We start from the raw sequence: 16,202 nt of genomic DNA, 5'->3' as shown, positions 1-16,202 counted from the left end.
TCCTTTTTGTTTATTGGTATTGAACTAGGTAAAGGTGAGTCATCGCTGTGACAAGAAATGTGTGTCGGCAGAGAACAATCAGACATCCCCTCATTAGGTTGCGCAGGTTATGCATTGTACTAAGGACATGGTTGTTTGAGATGTCTACTCACGCCCAATAAATATTTGAATTATTCATAACAAATTGAGAAATTCATAATGTCCCCGATTAGCATTTTAGCATAATTGATTCTCAAGAAAAGATGGAATAATAAATCACTGCCGGCCTCTTTCTGCATGAAAGATCCACCTACATTATCCACCCAACCCCTCTCCCCCTCTCAGCAATGCTTTTTTTTCATCTGCCATTTGTATGCTTTTCATTACCTATCTGCTCCCTCATGACACACCAGTAATAGCCTTGGAGGCATGCTGGTAAACAGTTTTGACAAATTAAAATCACCCAGCTCAAGTGAAGAGACTATAGCTGTAAACCAGGGGAAGGAGGAGGGCGCTAGCTTCGTTTCCCGATGACAAGGCCAGCTCGAGTGTCCACTGCGTGCTTGCCTACTGTGCTTATGCTTTCCTCAGCGAGCTGTGGCTACTCAGTGATTTATTTAATTGAAATTTCCATTGTACATTTAATACAATTCCTCACTTTAAAGGTGTCATTCGTAAGGGTTTTTAGATAAAGCATTTATGATATAAATAAAAAAAGGTTTAAATCACCATTTCCTGCTGCATGCTGCAGTTTGTGCAGGAGTTCCCCACATGGGGATTAGCACCTCAGGCTCATGGGCTTTCATAATGGGTAGAAATGTGTGTGACGGTGACAAGCATGTAAAACAGATTGAAGAGTAATCCATTAATGATGAAAAACGTTAATAATCCTATAAATATAAACACTTTTTGTGACAGGCTTGGTAAACCTAAAGCAAGCTTATTAATTTGCTACTGCACACCACTATGCCGTATTTCTCCTTCATATACAACTTTGAGATACCCTTTCTGCTTTATTTCACAGTATATTTTAGTTTAAGTCGAGCTTGCATTTTTACAATCAGTGCTCTCATTAGGAGCTACAATATGCAAATACATCAACAGCAAAAAAAAAAAAAAAATGATGAAATCATTTCCATTCTCAAGAAAACGGAAATATATTCGACTTTTTAAGAAAATGTATGTCCTCAGTACCTCTAAATGTTGCACTGCAGGTGGTTATTGTGTGAGATTATCACTACAAAAACTTCCTGCTCGACAAAATCACTTCCCATCCACGATGCTATCCATCTTCATTTTCTATCATGGCTCACTGACAGGGGTTTCCATCATGTGTCATTATTGGTGCACGAGGCAACTCAGCGGAACAATCCGCCACTCTGGGAAATGCATCAATCACTGACTCCTTGTCCCAACCTGACAGCTCAGCTCGCAGACAACGGGAGCTGCGTCGCACCGTAAGGACGCACTTGAGCCCGGGCTAGATCGGTCCAAGTAGGCTCATGCTGTATACAGTCGGTAATTAAGATTCGGGACTGAATACATGGCAGCACTAATGCACGCCTGAATGGCTGTCAGGCTTTACTTTGTCTGACAATGTCGACGGATGAAGAAGGAATAACTGTCAGCAAAGCCTGAGCGGAGCCAGGTGCTGGAACCCCCAATGGGAGAGGAAATCATTGGAGGAATAGGTGAATAAATCTGAACACAAGATAAAGCCTGTCAAATGGTATAGTGAACAGCAGCCTTGCCGCATACTGTTAATTGCAAAAAAAAAAGAGAGAAATGAATGAACATTAACGCATTACATGTAATACATAATAAAATAGGCAAGGCCTTGAAATGATCAAGACGGTGTTATATTCAAGTGCCACTTCTCTAATTTAAATGTAAAGATCTACCCACTTGGTGAGATACAGTTATATAATGTCCTCCGGAGCCTTCAGAAGTCTTAGAGCCCCTAAAGATGTCGTCAAGGCTTGAAATTTCAATTATAATTTTTTTAAGCGCGTTCCAAGATAGTATCGTGAAATTTGAAAGACACAGGCATGTACCAGATAGAGTGGGTGTTGTGTCACATTCAATATGAGCGTGATTGGTTGTCCTTCTCTGTGTGTGTCAGCTCTGTTATTGACTGACAGAGTACATTGTTTGCTCTGCCTCTTTCCCAATATCAGCTGCGATTGGCTCCAACTCCCATGCAACCCACCGAAAGGATAAGCTGCTGTAGCTAATAGCTGGATTTTTTTAAACGTTTCTTCCATAGAAATAAAGGGGTAGTAGAATGGAAATTCCCATTCAAATCAACATAGCAGGATGGTCACAGTTATGTTGTGTGTACTGTTGCTATTTTGCAATCATTGCAGTGGACTAACTTTCGTACAAACTAAACCGACTGAGGGAAAGTTTACAGCAATGGCTGAAATGGAGAGCTAAAGTAAATAAGTACAAATGTAACGTAATGCGTCGTGAACACACACTTGTTAACACAACGCAATCCCCAGATGAATGACAACTTTGTTGCAAGCTAATTGGCATTAAAGCCTGGTGGAATTTGCAAGTTAGCGAGCTAGATAGCTAACTCCACCACATGTTGATGCTACAATGGTGACAACAAATTAGCCAAACGGCGGGCCGTTGGCAAACGCCCTCACTCGCCACGCTCTGGAGGAGGACGAGCTACCTCGCTAACTAGCCAGCTATTACTCTCTGCAGCTGCGTCTGCTCTCTTCACGGCGCTCTATACATCCAGGCTGACACGTGTTTTCACCATAACAACTAATAGCGATCACCATTTCTTATGTACCAGTCAAATAACCACGAGAAAGTCAGTTAAATTTCCTATTCTGTGTGTATGGTTTCATCCCTTAAAAACTATTCCGCATCCTCATTAACTTTATTTATAAGGACTACACCTTTTAAATCAGCATTTTAAACTCAGTTAAATATGCAGTTGACATATGGCAGCTGACAGTGGCAGGTAGAAAGGGTTGTCAGGAGGAAGAAAACATCGCTTCAAAGGGGTTTCTTAGTTTGAACGTGTGTGAACCACTGCTTTAGATACTGTGACTCATCTCTGCTTATGCTGCCGTGACACTACGTTTTTACCATCAATCATTGTTATTGTCATTTGTGGGCACAGTGGTCCTTGCTCAGCAAGAGTTGAATACTCTTTCAACAAATTTGGCTTAAGTTACCTTGAATGACAGACTTTGGCTCGGCTGTTATTTGGTATGTTTTACTTTTCAAGCAATTTATGGGTCATTTTCAGCACGAAGTCAGATGCGCCAGAACAATCTGAGTATATTTAGCTATTTATGAGTGTTATTGCATTATCACAGTATAAGAAAATATGCTATTATATTACATTATGGGAATCGTAGGACACAGGAGTTTGGGGGCTCAATACATTCTTAAATGAATCAATGTATCCAGAGTGCATTTTCAAATAAGGTATGTTGATATATTCACATGGAACTAAAACGGCACCAGCGAGGCAGATCGATCAGAGGGCGGCGTCTAGTCCTAGTTGACATTAAAACTAATTTCTTTGACATTGTGTGTAGTTCAATAAATAAACAAGTATACGTTTGGGGTGGAGGGAGAGGCACACCGATAAAAATAGAGAATGAAAAATTGAGCGTTGCTTGGGTCATCTTTTAGATCTAAGATGTTGTGACTTGGTTTGACTTCAATTAAATCCTGGGGGAGGCTTCCCAGTCAATCTGTGATCTTTATCAAGGCGCTGCCTCTCAGATCTCTATCTCTCTGCGACCCATGGGAAATGGAGACGACTTTCATGACAATGGTTTGGACTCCATGCTATTTCTGGCTGGCTCCTCTGCCTAACAATGCTGTGACTCTATTGACAACCTCAACCTTGAGCAGCAGTCCCAAGCCTGCCGTGCAGTTTTTTTTACCGGTTTATGCCTTCACACCGAGTATAAAGGCTGAATTTTTTTTTTTTAGAGAGAGAAATGAGTCACTCATTGCTCGGCTCACCTGGGAAATATAGCAGCACTGCAATTGATGATTTATGACTGAAGAAAAAAGAAAATATCTTGATTTTTCTTTTGAGCACTGGATACATTATTCAGAGATATTACAACAAATTTAAAAAAAAAACAATTGTGTACCATGCACACAAATATATACACACACGCACGCAAATAAATGCACACACACACAAACCCAGTGTTGCTGTCTTGCTTTCCACGCAGGCATGATCAACGCATTCCTCACCAACTCCCTAATCTCTGGCTCTCCTCCCTCACTGGAAACTGTCCTCTGATGGTTAATTACACGCTTTGATCTGGGTTTGTTCCATCAGCATGATATTTCACGTACTGTAATTGTGCTGAATATTCACAAGGCCTGTCATCGGCTGCCGAACCAGCACTGGGTGTCTTCGTGTTAAGGCTGAGGAAGTGTTTAGACTTTAAATTGCATCCGAAGATATTGAGTGCTGCGAAATGCACCGCATTCACAAAGCAATGCTTAGGTAGCAGATATGAGAGAATCTTCTCTAAGGACCTAAAGAAAATTACATTTACGATTACAAAATCAATTCCTTAAACTTCCCCCACAAAACTAAAACCATGAATGTATTGGACACATGAGAGGAATACAATATTTCCAATACTTTCAGCATTCAGCACAGTAATATCTATACTCTTCCCCGATGTATATATGCATTTTTTTATTTTCATCTTTAGCAAGTCTACAGCCTCGCTTAATAATGTTGCAATATTGAAAGAAAATTGAGGCTTCTTCCCTCAATCAATGCAGTGATTCTAACATGTGGCAACATCAGGCTGTCGCTATCCTGTGATACAAGTCGTCGCTCAGGCCTGTGTCTCAGTATCAGTGAAAACGGCAAATAAATCAGACTTAAGTGGTATCTAATGAGAGTAATTATGTTGAAAATGATGAAGATGTTCCTCCGTGTAATTTCAATTTATTTCAATTTAATGTTTGGAGGGGGTTCCTTACACATAACGGAACGGGACAATCAGGTGTGATCGTCTATTATGGCACATCAATTATGTAACACGTTGAAATGTTCGTTGTCGAGTGAATTATTCCCTGAAAGTCTGATTACTTAGGTTATCAAAACAGGAATATTACAGTCTATTGAGATATTACAATATAGATCAAACCCTCAGCTATAATGTGTTTTTCAATTTCACACTTTAAAGGAACACAAATTCTATAGCACAAGAAGGCTATTCAGCATCCGCAAACATGCACCATTAATTCATTATTCCAACTGAAATTGTGCCACAAGCTCCGGAATCCCAAGTCCATTCACACGTCAGTCGGGGGACAGCGGCTCCTCTCTATCAATGCTGCGTTCGTAGGTGGCACATGATGGATTTCCGAGCGGTGCTCTTTCCATCTCCTGACTGCAGAGATTGCCTGGGGATGCTGGCGGGTCCCTGACAAGCAGGGGCCTCCTCCATGCCTCACCTTGATCAACATTCAGCATTGCCCCCTGAATCCATCATGGCCTGAGACAGCACGCCCCATTTTGGGCTTTTTATATCATAGTGGATGATGCTGCTGCTGGTAGCTGCTGGTGGCGCCGATGACGATGATCATGATGTAGTGGTGGTCTCATAAATGGGAAAGGGAAACCTCTTATTGGAGTTGGATGTATACAGTATTTTGGATTAATAAATAAATAGATGCACTCATCATTTAGATGCATGTCAGGGTTGTAGCGGGTTGAATAATGTATCACGCAAGAGCAGGCAATGTCCTGAAGCAACGGCGGCAGCGAGCTGGACCTTTTATATTGTAATTTACAGAACTGAGGAATATTCATGACGAGAGACTTGAACAGGAAATATCCTGTCCTTCCTGTGTCCTCTGGGAACCATATGATTGCTTATATTACATTTTACAGACATGGAATGGATTTAGACATACAAAAAAACACAATAAGCACATAAAATAAAGACGTAAACCCGAAAGCGGAATGGCACCAAACCGCATTCAGCAGCTTTCAAACATTCTTTAAAGGTGTAGCGGTCATGGTTGTTATTGTATAGTAGTGCAGGGAGGTATTTAAGTCAAATCAGTGCCGGTAAGGAAGTCCTTTCTTCATCGTCATTGCTACTAAGTGGTCTGAAAGAAATTCAAAACAGATGACCCAAAAAGTGAATGATACTTCTTTGATGATCACTTCTTTGATCTGACGTAATTATTGATTCTAATTCACTCATCTGCATGAACTCATCTTGTGTAAATGTTTTTGTACAGATTAAGTGCCACGGTTTACCTCATTAAGCCCGATCTGTCAGATGGCTTAGTCATCAGCGGGGACATGTTGCCAATGAGGCTGCGGGACAATTAAACATGAATCTACATCATGCAAATGGAATTCGTAATTATGATTGTATGTCAAAAAAGTAATTTGCATGTTATTTGATCATATCCCCCAGTGACTGGACTGCTATGAATGATACCAGGGCGACAAACAAAGATCTGACGCCTGACACAGGATTTGTCATTACCCAAACACTCATTTGGAATAATGCTTTCACAATTATGTTTCACAGAGGGGAATGCTGTGCTGTAGTCACTGCCTGGTTAGTAGATTTTCCACAGCACCTGCTGTGGAAATGCATGTTTACAATGTGAAATGTGTCTTGGGGAAAAGTGCAACAAAAGCGTGAAGGCTGAAGGTTACAACATGGGGGAGAAAAAAAACATAGTTTGCTGCCATTTTTTGGCACCTGGGAAGCCAACTTTTGTCAGAATACACGCGTTGCATTTTCTAGATGAAAACAGCTTGAAATAGCCCCAAATTTCCTCTGTAAATACCATTGACTTCAAAGACATATTCCACTCTCCCTCTGTGTCTCCCTCACTGCTGTGTCGGTGCCATTCCCTCCAGATGACTGCTTTTATTTGATATCAAACTAATGAGATTTCCATTCTCAAAGCATATCCTCTCGCTGCCTAGTCTTAGAGACGCTTCCATTTATGTATATACCCTGGAATGATATTTGTTTTGCATATTTACATAAGACATATCCACCCTATCTATATGTTTTCCAAATGCCAATGTTTTATTCATGTATTTCTCTATCATTTGCTTTTCATATCTTCTTACACTTAAACCGCATAAACTGTCAAAAAGAGTGATACGTATTATTGGTGTATTGAACATATAATTCAGTTTGCGGCTTATGTGGGCGAAAGCTTTTATGCCTGAATACACAAACTCTCGACCGAGCGGAGCAACTATAATTGATATTCTTTGAATAGAAGTTATTGAAAGATTACTTTGCTCGGTTCTCTTTCTTTGTCTTTGCGCGGAGTAATCATAAATCCAAACGGTTATAATTAATAACTCTTCCGCTATAATCCAATGCTGTCTATTGTGCTGTTCTGTATTTGGCAGCAGTTGAACCCCAAAAAAGGAAGAGCGTCTCCGCTGGCAGCCAGCGAGCACTGTGAGTTTATACGCCGCGTGTGATTGACATCCCAGTCAAGAACATGACAGCGTACGCTCAGCCAAGCTGGCAGACGGCGCCTCCTCTCTCGCTCAGGAAAACATCAGTTTGTGAGCGACAGAAATCATCTTTAATATTCGTCTCGCTTTTGGGTATACACACAGAAACGCCAAACAGTATGCACACATACGCACCTATACACACACAAACACACACACACACACACACACACACACACACACACACACACACACACACACACACACACACACACACACACACACACACACACACACACACACAGGAATAGTCTTACATCAACAGACACAATGTCAGAGAGTGAAGTGTTCAAAGTCCAAGCATGAAATATGTCCTCCATAACTGCTGAAACACATCCAGGTTGTACTCTACTCGCGCCTCACTTTGTCTCCCTCCAGATGTCTCCTGTCCTTGGTGCATCATATGCTATCCTTTTCTTACACACACACACACACACACACACACACACACACACACACACACACACACACACACACACACACACACACACACACGCACACAAAGCACTGAATTATGGATAAACCCTGTGACACTGTGATGATACATTTGTCACATCTATACAAAGTCATCCTTTAAAGGGTTGTCCCTCTTTATGCCGCCTAGAGTTCACATTTTGTCACTTGACATTTACGGAGAGGCTCATGACGGCCCCAAGCGCTGATGTCTCACTGCCGCTGACACCGAATCCAGACTGCGTGGACACCGACACAGACAGGCCCTGAAACGGTCCATGAGCTCATCTTCGAGGTTCAGCTGAGCAGTTTTTTTGTCAAGGAAAAATCCAGTGTTTTAAAGAGACACATATTCCTTACTCAGCTTTTTAAAATGATATGTAGCACTACACCAGTAATCCCTCTTATAGGTGGCCAACATCAGGTACATTTGGAACATAACACTTCCTCTGTGTCTCTCCACATGGATTCAATGATGTAGGCCGACATCTGTAACTCTGGTGGACTCTTGGATTCTTTATGAGACTTTCTCATACTGTGCTGTGTAGTAACTTTTTTTTGTGCACAGAGCACTGGTGCTTCAGAGTTTGAAAGTTTTGTTGCTCAGACCATAACATTGTAGCGCAAGTGTGAAACTATCAAGTAAGTTCGCAGGAGTTTGAGACCATTCAAGTTCTGTGTTGGAGAGTTGTAAAGAATACGAAAAAAAGTAAACTTTAAAAGTAATTGTCCATGACCCTTTTAATATATTAATATAGTAGCGAAACATTGTTTGACATATAGGCCTATGCATTTATTTATTTATTATTTATGCACATAGCATGGATGTGGGAAGAAGGGGTGCTGAGGGCTGCAGCACCTCCTCAAACCAGTTTAAAGTTTAAACTTAGTGTTAAAACTGTGTTTTCTCTTTTCCTACTGGGATACAGTACCCCAGTACATGAAAAATACAAGTGTATTACACAAGTATGTGTCATGGGAAAGAGGATTTGGTTTGTTCTTTATCTGATATATATATATATATATATATATATATATATATATATATATATATATATATATATATATATATATATATATATGGGATATAGGATGTTAAATCAAATGTGAAATTAGATTTTTTTTTTACTATCCATTTCAACAAGGAAATCTATTAGTAGTATGATGTAATATGATGTAGTAGTATAGTATGATGTGCTGACTGGCAGAGGTGTGCTAAATGTGGTCAGGTGAGGCATGGCAGGGTCTGAAATGACAGGAAAAGATCAGAAACCACAGACTGATACAAATGTTGCAGTAGTCGAGAGGAGAACTGGAGGCAGAGGAGGATGGAGCAGCTGTCGCCATGACAGAGCGGACACATTTAAAGTAATCACATTTTCTAACATCCATCTTTTTTAGCCCGGACCAGCATCTAGTACAAGTCACTGTGTGGGTTTGTCTCTGGCACATACATTTTACTTAGTGCACATGTTCTTGTGCAGGGCACAGCTGCAAAGAGCCTGCCGATCCTCTCTGTGGCATCATCAGTTCAAATTTAGTTTCTCATAAATAACTAAAATAAGTGGTTAAAGTTTTGTAGCTCAGGCCACACAATTGTAGCACGAGAGTAATGTTGCAAGTAAGTGCATTTTAGTTTGAGACGATTCAAATTCTGTGTTGCATGAGGCATACGAAAAAAATGCTAAAAGTAATTTTACATGACCTTTAAAGTAATATAGTGCTGAAGAAACACTGATATTGTTTGACATATATATGCCTATGTATTTAAATATTGTTATTATTTATGCACAAATGCAGGCAGTAGAGATGCTAACGGGGCTGCAGCACCTCCTAAAGACAGGTTTTCCCAGAAAGTTTTTTAGAAAAGTTATTTAAACCTCTTAGCGTTCCTGTAAAATTTGCCTAAAATGCCTATCCAAGGCATACCCAAAGTGAATTGCAAATTGTACTTGAACTATTTGGAGTAAATGCATGGTCTTGGTCTCTTTTGTAAGGTAACACTCTAAAGCTTTTCCCCCTCAATAGTCAGAATCACTTTAAGTGCTGCTGACACTGAGTCATATAAGTTTGAATACACTAAAGTATAAGGTTTTTATTTCCGCCTGAACATTTCTTTGCAAATAGATGCCAGCAGATGACTATAAATGGGACTTATGAACTGGAAAACACAATGGCACAATCTAGTCTCAGTAAAAAGCAGATAACATGTTTTTCTAATGAGATGTCGAGGCGTTTTGCCATTTTGAGACTGGAAAGGACCCTGAGTATTAATGATGTAGATACTATATACATATTAAAAAGACTTATAGTCTTCCAAACTTATAGAGGTACTATTGATATTTACTACCAGTATTGCTGACACAGAGTAAATTAAGTATACAATTGCATTTTCGTGTTTATTCAATGACAAACTGCTGGATCTGTCACAGCTGTTTGGTGGTCCGATCTTGAAGTGGTTGAAAAAATTAGAAAATGAATATAAATAGCGATCGTCTCAAGTGTACAATGTACGGTGTACGTCCAGTCTACGTGCACAAACTGCGGGCGAACCAGCGTACACTAGGAGGTTAAATAAATAAAAAGCAAATCAAGAAAGAGGTTCCTCAAATGTTTACTTTAGAAATGAATATTGAGGTCACTCTGCCAGTGAGAATTTCAGAAATGTGAAACATGAACATTAGTCTTATGTTAAGCCACACTATATTTCATCCTTTAGATTTAAATGTATAGCTACTTTTTAGCTACTTTTTAGCTACTTTATAAGAAATACAACAGGAGACATTTTTAATCATATGTGGCAATGGCCGACCGACTCCGCCACGAACAGCAAGGTCTGCGGTAATGTATATACAGAATACAAATATTGAATGGCTATTGCTGTCTATAAATGGCATTCAAAATAGGATTTCATTTCAGAACATATGAATTATAACTTTGAAATCAGGTTTAAAACTTGACGACCACTGCTCTGTGTGCTGCAGCACCTCGTTTACACTTAAGGATGAGTGTCAGATGGTAATCTTTGAAAATGTAATGTACATAGGCTCGGCATTCTTTGTTAGTCCCAGTGGAATATTTCCTTGTTACCTCCCAAGCACTGTGCTAATCTTAAACAAAGCCAATATATCTACGATTTGAAAGTATACGACTCTCTTTCTCCCCAGAGGAGCGAAGGTGTCATTCTGTCAACCCACTAATGCCCTTACACAATCTTCGTGCATCGGGAGAAAAGAAGAGAAAATCTACAGCGGTTGTACTGTAAAACAACAACAAAGACAACAAAAGAATTGTAATTACTATTAAAATGAGAAAAAAATAACTTCTATCGATGTTACGGGTCAGAACATGTCAACGCTTAAAGAATAAAACATACCACAATTTTAGTTGGACAGGAAATAGCCTACAAAGCTGGTAATGGGGCTTGAGACCCGTTTTCAGGTCTTCGTGCTCGCCGAATGTTTGCATTAATAACGGTTTCTTTCGTTTTTGCCAAATGGGGCCGGTGTCTCTGAGTTGGCCGGTATGGTTCCCAACTGGCTCAGCGAAGAGGCGTTGATTCAAACGAATTTCCATTACAGAAAACTGGCCGGCTCGAATAAATCATAATAAAAATGAAACTTGTGGCCTGTCATCTCTCAAAGATCGGCTACCTTGGGACACTGCTGAAACCTCTCCCATCATATGCCCCAGTGAAGCAGAGACGATGGGAGAGAGCACAGAGAGGATTTCTGTGCCAGAGGGAGAGATTTTCAAAGATTAAAATATACAGTTCCCTTTTTAAAGGCTTCCTTCCAAGTGTATAGCCCACTGGATACAGCTGTGGATGCTGCTGTCCCCCCCCCCCCCCCCCCCCCACCCTCCCAGAAAGGGACAGTGCATCCACTTCTGTCCGCTCCTTTATGCTTTATTGCTGTGACCATCGCATCCGAATTAGTCTGATAAATCACCCACGTCATGTGGGAACAGCCTCATTCGCTGGGAGGTATAAAGGGTTGTTTCGTGTTTGGTCACAACCCATAGACTTGTCAGCTGTTGTCTGGAAGCAGCGCAAGGGTGTCCGCCTCACCGAAATGCTTATCAATTAGACGAGATGGGGGAAATGTCAGGCGGCGAGCGCGTCGGTCCCTAAGAGCACTTGTGTGAATATTGTTTGTCACTTCTCACAGACATTAAGCATGTCAGCATGTCACACCGCAACCCTCTGCTTCTTTCAAATTGGTCCTCTGGGAATGGGTGTATGGACTTTTTTATTTCAAATGTCAAGACACTGGCCAAACTTCATCAAAAGATGTCTCCATCTTCCCCTACGCATGTCACTGCGTCTTTATAGAGACAGAAGAATCCGATTCTGTGGTTTTGGATGCTGTTGTGGATGAATGGAAACGGCGGTTTAGTAAGTTTAAAGAGCCACTTAACTCCCTGTTTTATCTTGAACACATCCAACTCTCACAGCTCTGTCGGGTCTTTCTTCCAGTGTCACTTTTATCTCTATCTATGTCTAAATATACATTTCGCAGTCTTCCTCAATTCATACAGCGTTTATCAGCGCAGATAACATCTTGCGTTTCATTCGCACAACTTGAAATGCATTTTTTCTATTTTTACTTTTTACTTGTTAACATTGGTAGCAGAGACAGTCCCTTAAATAGCCCAAATCTCCATCTCCACTGCCATTCTTAGAAGGTGGTTCAGAGCCGTTTGAACTGCTAGCTTATCGTAGTTTAGTGAGGCTTCAATGGCAGTTTAAATTTGCCCCAAACACTTTTCCTGTAATGGACAATACAGTAGATGTATTGAACACTATAGCATGGCACCAGGATCAAGTGATTATGTAATTTATGAACTCAAAGTGGTTTTAGTTACTTTATTGAGCACAGAGTAAAATGACTCCTGCACATCTGTAAATATGTTCAACATCAGAGGAGAATTTAATTGAGTTTTTTTTTATGCAATAAAATGAATCTTACCCCACTGCTTGGCTCTTTAATGTGTAATTCTAAATTATAAAGAACATCCACAGCCAGGTTGTGCCCGAGGTTTCTTGCCACTCTGCTTTCTCACTGGTTTTTGTGAAGTAGGGTCGAGACTTGCTCTATAAGAAAAGTGTCTCGAGATAACTTCTTGTATGATTTGTATAAATATATGTGTATAAATATACTGTGATTATGTTGCTTTATGATTATCATATGTCTATTTTTCTAATCATATTTTTACAATACAGATATAGCTACAAGGTCATTAATTCATTTGTAGTGGGTATTTTTGTTTTTAGTATTCAGCTTTATTTTATTTTATACACACTGTGTTAATAGACTGCTTTTGTACCTCCACATTTTATTTGTGGCTTTTTTATCTCACCCAAACAGTTGCAACATTTCTTTCCGTCAAGTAGCTGCATCATAATATCTGGAGTTCTCTTGACGTTATGTGATTTCTTTCCAACTGCACCTCACACACACACACACACACACACACACACACACACACACACACACACACACACACACACACACACACACACACACACACTGGCAAAACTAATTATTTGCTTTCCCTCCAAGAAACTTTAAGATGCCATAAAAGAAAACGGAGATGAGAAACACAAACAAACAAATGACATGGAGGAAAATGAAGTGTTTGAAAACTCAAATAGAACTTTATAATGTAAGCCCACACAAGCAATTGTCAATGAACTGAAGCTACAACGCAACTTTATTTATTTGACCTGAGTCAGCAATGTATACTGCTAGCTAGTGCCATGTTCATCCACTGCACTTGGACAAGTTTATGCCCCAAACATTGTCACTCATCTTGATGATGAGTCTAAACTGGAACAACATCCAGCCTGAGGCGGAGGCTTTCAGTTCCATGGTGCAAAGCTAGGTGCACAGTATCATCAAGACAATCACATTGTTCATTAATTTGCTACGACTGTTAGACATCGCTGTCGCTTTCTTCTGTCTTTATTCTCTCCTTGATAGACACAAGAATAACCTCTCTCACTTAGGTCTACTCATGTGTGCACTCAACATCCTTGTAAATGTTTTCTCTGAGTCTCTCTCGCTCTATAAACACCCCGACTCTATACACATTAGCATTCGCCTGCACAGAAGTCAATACAAGAAATAATGTATGTGCATGCAAGTCTTTTTAATCAAAATATTCCATTGCACACTCAGAAACAATGATTATTCCATCCACTGCTGACTGGATGTACATTCAAAGATATTTTAGTTGGCTTCACTTTAGTACACAAGTGTACATTGTGCTGTTGTAGGACAGATCTCTATGTTGCATGACTTAAAGCAAGCCAGTGTAACAATGGTTTGGTAGGCAAACAGAATATGAGTTTTACTAATTTACTAGTGTTATCATTAAACATGGACAAAGCACAGTACTAAACATTACATATGCCAAAAAGCTATTTTTTTTAATGCTAAATAGGCACTCTTGATGTTTTATGTAATTGTTCTCGAGGTTAGATGAAATGAAAATATAACCCTCACTTCCTCATTGTCAGAGTGAAAACCACCCATGGGTGGACGTGGCCTTTGGGCAGCAGCTTGACACAGACTTCCAGAAACGGAGCAGTGATGGACGAGTGCAGGTGTTACGTACAAGCTGCCACACTGCTGTTGCCACTGATGCCACAGGAGAGGTGAGACGAGGAGGAGGAGGAGAGGGAGGAGGAGGAGGAGGAGGGGACCGACGGACAGACAGACAGACAGACAGAGGGAGGCTCAGGATGGGAGAGACAGGGCTTTTCTCAGTTTTATGTATTCTTGCTAATTTCACATTTCTGACTGAATGTGGCGAGATGTAAATGCATTTACTTAAAATCTAAGAGGGATTTCAGCCCTAACAGCTGTAACAATTCATCTGAATGAACTTCGTCCTTCTTCAAGCTGCCTCACTGTCCCTCTCTGGCTGGAATCCCATCATGCTCTCTTTACGAGCGCTTTTGCTAGCAGCGCGAGAAAATAAATGGAAGGCAGATATGAATAATAGATTTGGATATGTGGAAGAGCTCCACACATATTTCAAAATACAGATCTTTAAATTTGGAGCGCAAAGGGGTTCATATGCGGAGGCATGATTCATTCAGTTTCCAGTTTGTCAGTGTGTGGACAGATTTCATCAACGAAATAGCGCCACAACTGTGCAAGATGTCGTCACAAAACTTCACAGGTGTGATTGTAGAAAGGATTTATGAATGCCCGGGTATACCATATACCTGAGAGTATGATTTTCAATACAGTCATAAATACAGAAATTCTGCTATCCATCATTCTGTGTTGGTGTGATGTATTCAGGCGGGTCTGAAAATTTAAGCAAATGCGGAAGTGCCTTTCAAATTGTATTCTCTCCACTGGCCATCAGGAGGCGTGGCTACCTCGAGATTGACAGGTTGATGCCGCGACGTTTCCAGTGTTTATGTCTTGAAACTTTAAACCTTTCACATTGTGTTTTCAGTTCATGACTCTTAAATGTAACCTTTTTTCACCTAAAATATCTTATTCAGCGGTCGGTTGTACTTAGCGCCACCCTCGTTGCTACACCCACTTCTTATCAAAAGGCTATGAACCTTATTGTAGTGCACAGCTTGCCACCAGCCGATAAAAGAGAAGGGGGATGTTAGCCATGCCTAAAGATCAGGCTCTTCAAGGTTGGCCAGCTATTCTCAGTTCAGTGACAAGCTGCTCCTCAGAGTTTTCCTAATATAATTAGCGAAATCACCCTGGGAACCATGTTTTCATAGATTACACTTTGATCGTCGTCCAGTTTGTACGTGACCTCATTGTCTCTGTCTGTGTAATAATTTATAAATGATACATCACTGGCTTCAGTGAAACGCTTGAGTATTGAATGCACTTGTGTGTCATTACCTCCACCGAGAGAGAATGAAAGCAAGAGGGCGAAGCTGTGTTGAGATGATGAGTACAGATTCGCCTCTGGGTAGATCAGCCTTTTTCGTATTGAACTCTACTGTGAAAAGAGGAGATCATCTGTCTCTGACAATAGACAGAGTGCTATTACTTGTAGATGGACCGATTGCAATCATGTTAGTGCAGCTCTTTCAGTTTCCCCAATACACTGGGTTTGTGCCCATCATAAACAGCACAGAGTTGGTCCTTTTTTGCCTGATATCGGCCAGAATTGTCAACTCGTTACACTCTGGTTTGTGAAAATTAAATCCACCAAGTCGATGTGAGCTGTGTGTCACGACACACCAACGTGTCCGCCT

The 16,202-nt window shown here is 40.5% G+C and overlaps 1 protein-coding gene across 1 annotated transcript in view; it reads left to right on the top strand.

Annotated features, from left to right (window-relative positions):
* The window catches only part of LOC306736627 (chemokine-like protein TAFA-2), a gene marked incomplete at both ends in the record, with an annotated part of 91,038 nt that extends 75,750 nt beyond the window's left edge, over window positions 1-15,288 (top strand). The window contains 2 exons of the mRNA XM_079218279.1: window positions 14,478-14,615; window positions 15,271-15,288. Of these exons, the coding sequence (XP_079074405.1) occupies window positions 14,478-14,615; window positions 15,271-15,288 (156 nt within the window). The remainder of the gene's footprint in view (window positions 1-14,477; window positions 14,616-15,270) is intronic.
* Between the last annotated feature and the right edge of the window lie 914 nt (window positions 15,289-16,202).

Source organism: Taurulus bubalis (assembly GCF_910589615.1).
Source record: "Taurulus bubalis genome assembly, chromosome: 5".
Lineage (NCBI taxonomy): Eukaryota > Metazoa > Chordata > Actinopteri > Perciformes > Cottidae > Taurulus > Taurulus bubalis.
This window is presented reverse-complemented; position numbering and strand designations above follow the sequence as displayed.